General features: G+C 44.5%; 1 protein-coding gene across 1 annotated transcript in view; it reads left to right on the forward strand.

Moving 5' to 3' along the window:
- clip1b (CAP-GLY domain containing linker protein 1b) overlaps window positions 1–4,053 on the forward strand; it is a 25,526-nt gene extending 21,473 nt beyond the window's left edge. The window contains exons 16-21 of the mRNA XM_079235506.1: window positions 1,288–1,313; window positions 1,583–1,673; window positions 2,027–2,171; window positions 2,453–2,505; window positions 2,590–2,702; window positions 3,570–4,053. Coding sequence (XP_079091632.1) covers window positions 1,288–1,313; window positions 1,583–1,673; window positions 2,027–2,171; window positions 2,453–2,505; window positions 2,590–2,702; window positions 3,570–3,795 — 654 coding nt within the window. The 3' untranslated portion in view covers window positions 3,796–4,053. The remainder of the gene's footprint in view (window positions 1–1,287; window positions 1,314–1,582; window positions 1,674–2,026; window positions 2,172–2,452; window positions 2,506–2,589; window positions 2,703–3,569) is intronic.
- The last annotated feature ends 947 nt before the right edge of the window (window positions 4,054–5,000 follow it).

Genomic DNA, 5,000 nt, shown 5'->3' on the forward strand with positions numbered 1-5,000 from the left:
CATATCTATTATTATTATGTACGGGACGGCCTCTAGCTCCTCCTGCTATAACATATATATTATTATTATGTACAGGACGGCCTCTAGCTCCTCCTGCTATAACATATATATTATTATTATGTACAGGACGGCCTCTAGCTCCTCCTGCTATAACATATATATTATTATTATGTAAGGGACGGCCTCTAGCTCCTCCTGCTATAACATATATATTATTATTATGTACAGGACGGCCTCTAGCTCCTCCTGCTATAACATATATATTATTATTATGTAAGGGACGGCCTCTAGCTCCTCCTGCTATAACATATATATTATTATTATGTAAGGGACGGCCTCTAGCTCCTCCTGCTATAACATATCTATTATTATTATGTACAGGACGGCCTCTAGCTCCTCCTGCTATAACATATATATTATTATTATGTAAGGGACGGCCTCTAGCTCCTCCTGCTATAACATATCTATTATTATTATGTACAGGACGGCCTCTAGCTCCTCCTGCTATAACATATATATTATTATTATGTACAGGACGGCCTCTAGCTCCTCCTGCTATAACATATATATTATTATTATGTAAGGGACGGCCTCTAGCTCCTCCTGCTATAACATATATATTATTATTATGTACAGGACGGCCTCTAGCTCCTCCTGCTATAACATATATATTATTATTATGTAAGGGACGGCCTCTAGCTCCTCCTGCTATAACATATATATTATTATTATGTAAGGGACGGCCTCTAGCTCCTCCTGCTATAACATATATATTATTATTATGTAAGGGACGGCCTCTAGCTCCTCCTGCTATAACATATCTATTATTATTATGTACAGGACGGCCTCTAGCTCCTCCTGCTATAACATATATATTATTATTATGTAAGGGACGGCCTCTAGCTCCTCCTGCTATAACATATCTATTATTATTATGTACAGGACGGCCTCTAGCTCCTCCTGCTATAACATATATATTATTATTATGTACAGGACGGCCTCTAGCTCCTCCTGCTATAACATATATATTATTATTATGTAAGGGACGGCCTCTAGCTCCTCCTGCTATAACATATATATTATTATTATGTAAGGGACGGCCTCTAGCTCCTCCTGCTATAACATATATATTATTATTATGTACAGGACGGCCTCTAGCTCCTCCTGCTGTGAGTTTAGTTACTTCAGTGACTTGACTGATCGGTTCTGGCAAAGCGAGGCTTGATCCTGCTGAGCTGAACTCAGACGGTTTATCTGCTATTTAAACTTCTGTTTGTTTCCTTTCAGCAGCGCAGACAGACCATGAAGACCAGGTGAGCTGTGTGTGTGTGTGTGTGTGTGTGTGTGTGTGTGTGTGTGTGTGTGTGTGTGTGTGTGTGTGTGTGTGTCTGCAGACTAGAGCTAGAGAGTGTGTGGACTTTAATCTAATAATAATTAAAGATCATAACACCAGCTGTGATGTAGCAAACAGCACATTGTGATTAGTCTTCATAACTCGGCCTACATGTTTATAGATAGTTATTCATGTTATTAGCTTCACTGTCGTCCTCAAGGAGAAACACTCTGACTCTTCTCCTCACAGAGAATCCTCTGACGGGGAAATGAGCCTCCAGCATTCCAGCGGAGTCCAGACCTCCGACAGAGACCAGGAGCTGCAGAGGCTGAGGACCGAGGTGCTGCTCTGACCTCTGACCTCTGACCTCTTTCTGTCAACGACTCCCGTCTGTCTTTCTGACTCCTTTGTTTGAATCCCTCTTCCTCCTCCTCCTCCTCCTCCTCCCCCTCTTCTTCCTCCTCCTCTTCCTCCTCCTCTCCCTACTCCTCCTCCTCCTCTTCCTCCTCCACTTCCTCCTCCTCTTCCTCCTCCACTTCCTCCTCCTCTTCCTCCTCCTCCTCCCCCTCTTCCTACTCCTCCTCCTCTTCCTCCCCCTCCTCCTCCTCCTGCTCCTCTTCCTCCTCTCCCCCTCCTCCTCCTGCTCTCCCTCCTCCTCTTCCTCCTCCTCCTCTTCCTCCTCCTCCTCCTCAGATCTCTGCTCTGCGAGGGGAGAACTCCGTGGTCAAGACGCTGCAGGGAGACAAAGAGCAGCTGCAGAGCCGCGTCCACAGCCTGGAGCAAAGGCTCATGGGAAGACGGGCGTCGGAGGGAGAAGACGGAGAGGCTCCGCCCACAGGTGAGGAGACGAGGATCACAGCTCTCCTTCTGTCAACCCTTCTTCTTCTTCTTCTTCTTCTTCTTCTTCTTCTTCTTCTCCTTCTCCTTCTTCTTCTTCTAACTCTTCTTCTCCTTCTTCTAACTCTTCTTCTCCTTCTTCTTCTTCTTCTCCTTCTCCTTCTTCTTCTTCTTCTTCTTCTCCTTCTTCTTCTTCTTCTTCTTCTAACTCTTCTTCTTCTTCTTCTTCTTCTTCTTCTTCTTCTTCTTCTTCTTCTAACTCTTCTTCTCCTTCTTCTTCAGACGCCGCCGCTCTGCAGCAGCTGCGGGAGGAGAAGGAGTTTGCGGAGGGCCAGGTAAGACCGGCAGGAGGCGGCGCCGCCCTCGGCCTCACCTGTGCCCACCCGGACCTCACCTGTGTCTCCGTCCGTCTCCGGCAGATCAACTTCCTGAACAGCGTCATCGTGGACCTGCAGCGCAAGAACGAGGAGCTGAAGGTCAAACTGAAGAAGCTCGCCGTGGCCGAGTTCAACGGCAACGACGGCACGGACGGGTGAGAAGCGTGAATAACGGAAATGTACCGTTTTTATATTGTAACGTGAGCTTGGTGAATGGGATGCTGGGTAAATACAACAAGTATTTATAGATGAGAAGAGTATCATCATTTAGCTAGATGACGGTTAGCTTAGCTTAGCATAAAGACTGGAAACGGGGGGAAGCGGCTAGCCTGTTCAAAGATAATGAAATGCCTGCTGAGTGACATTTAAAGCTGTTTGGTTCCTACTTATGATGGGAATCTTTAAAAACACAAATATATAGTTGCATTTTCCTCAAACAGCTGATCACTGCAGTTACCAATCAATCAATCAATCAATCAATCAATCAATCAATCAATCAGGATATTGAGTTTCTGTCAGGGACTATTTTCAGAGGCGGATTAATCCACATTTAGCGCTCCAGTGAGTCTTTGTTTGTGGGATCGAGTCCAAATAAACTAAATCTGCAGAGGAGGAACATGTATCACACACACACACACACACACACACACACACACACACACACACACACATACTGTATATACATACACACACACACACAAATATAAGTACCGTAAAAGTCGTATTACAAGCCACTACTACCTTCGGTGGTTGTCCCAGCTGTAGCAAGCTAGCGCTGCTGCTAGCTGCCCGCGTCGGGTGTTGGGCCGGGGCTGGTCCTGCTACCTTCTGTGGTTGTCGGAGAACTAGCAGGAGCGCTAGCAGGAGCGCTAGCAGGAGCGCTAGCAGGAGCGCTAGCTGGCTAAAGCGTGGAGCTAACGGGGACACTGACCGAAGGTAGTAGCGGCTTGTAACCCGACTTTTACGGTACACACACACACACACACACACACCACTCTCTCTGACTCTCCTCCGTCCTGCAGGCTGATGAAGCAGCGGGAGAAGAAGGCGGCTCCGCGTCTGTTCTGTGACATCTGCGACTGCTTCGACCTCCACGACCTTGAGGACTGTCCCACGCAGGCGCAGAGTCCCGACGCCGTTCCTCACAGCTCGTTCCACGGAGACCCGGCCGCCCGCCGGCCCTACTGCGACATCTGCGAGGCCTTCGGTCACGGCACGGAGTCCTGCAACGACGACCAGACCTTCTGACCGCCTCACGCAGCCGGATCCCTCCGCCGGATCCCTCCGCCTCCAGATTCTCTCCATATTGTATTTTTATACTATATTTATGCATCCTGGTCCGACTCCTCGTCCCGATGTTGATGTTTACAACAAAACTCTCCTCGTTTTTAAGCATTGTTTTTTTGTCTTTATTTGTTATTTAGCAAAAAAACTAATGATGCAAAGTTAATGAAGCACAGAGAAACTGAACGAACATGAAGCGACGACACATTCCTGTCTTCTGTATTCCTCAAGTCAGAGTACTAACAGAGTACTAACAGAGTACTAACAGAGTACTATAGCAGAGTACTAACAGAGTACTAACAGAGTACTAACAGAGTACTAACAGAGTACTATAACAGAGTACTAACAGAGTACTAACAGAGTACTAACAGAGTACTATAGCAGAGTACTAACAGAGTACTAACAGAGTACTAACAGAGTACTATAGCAGAGTACTATAGCAGAGTACTATAGCAGAGTACTAACAGAGTACTAACAGAGTACTAACAGAGTACTATAGCAGAGTACTATAGCAGAGTACTATAGCAGAGTACTAACAGAGTACTAACAGAGTACTATAGCAGAGTACTAACAGAGTACTAACAGAGTACTATAACAGTACTAACAGAGTACTATAGCAGAATACTGTAACAGAGTACTAACAGAGTACTAACAGAGTACTAACAGAGTACTATAGCAGAGTACTAACAGAGTACTATAACAGTACTAACAGAGTCCTATAACAGTACTAACAGAGTACTATAACAGAGTACTAACAGAGTACTAACAGAGTACTATAACAGAGTACTAACAGAGTACTATAACAGTACTAACAGAGTACTATAACAGAATACTGTAACAGAGTACTAACAGAGTAATACTGCCGTGTCAGACGTTGTACTCGACGCAGTACTCGGGCCGCAGAAGAAAACTTTTGACAATTTAGAGGAAGAGAGTTGTAATATTTTCAAACACAAGTTGTAATATTTTCAAACACAAGTTGTAATATTTTCAAACACAAGTTGTAATATTTCCACCGACAACCAAAGAAATACAACAAAATGTTTTCATCAGACACAAAAACTAGAAATCAAAGTTAATAATTCTCAATCTTTGTCTTTTAATATTTCAGGGTTTAATTCATGGAAAATGTACTTAAATATTATTAAATATGCTTGTTTTATTATAGA

Source organism: Taurulus bubalis (genome assembly GCF_910589615.1).
Source record: "Taurulus bubalis genome assembly, chromosome: 19".
In the NCBI taxonomy this organism is placed as follows: Eukaryota; Metazoa; Chordata; class Actinopteri; order Perciformes; family Cottidae; genus Taurulus; species Taurulus bubalis.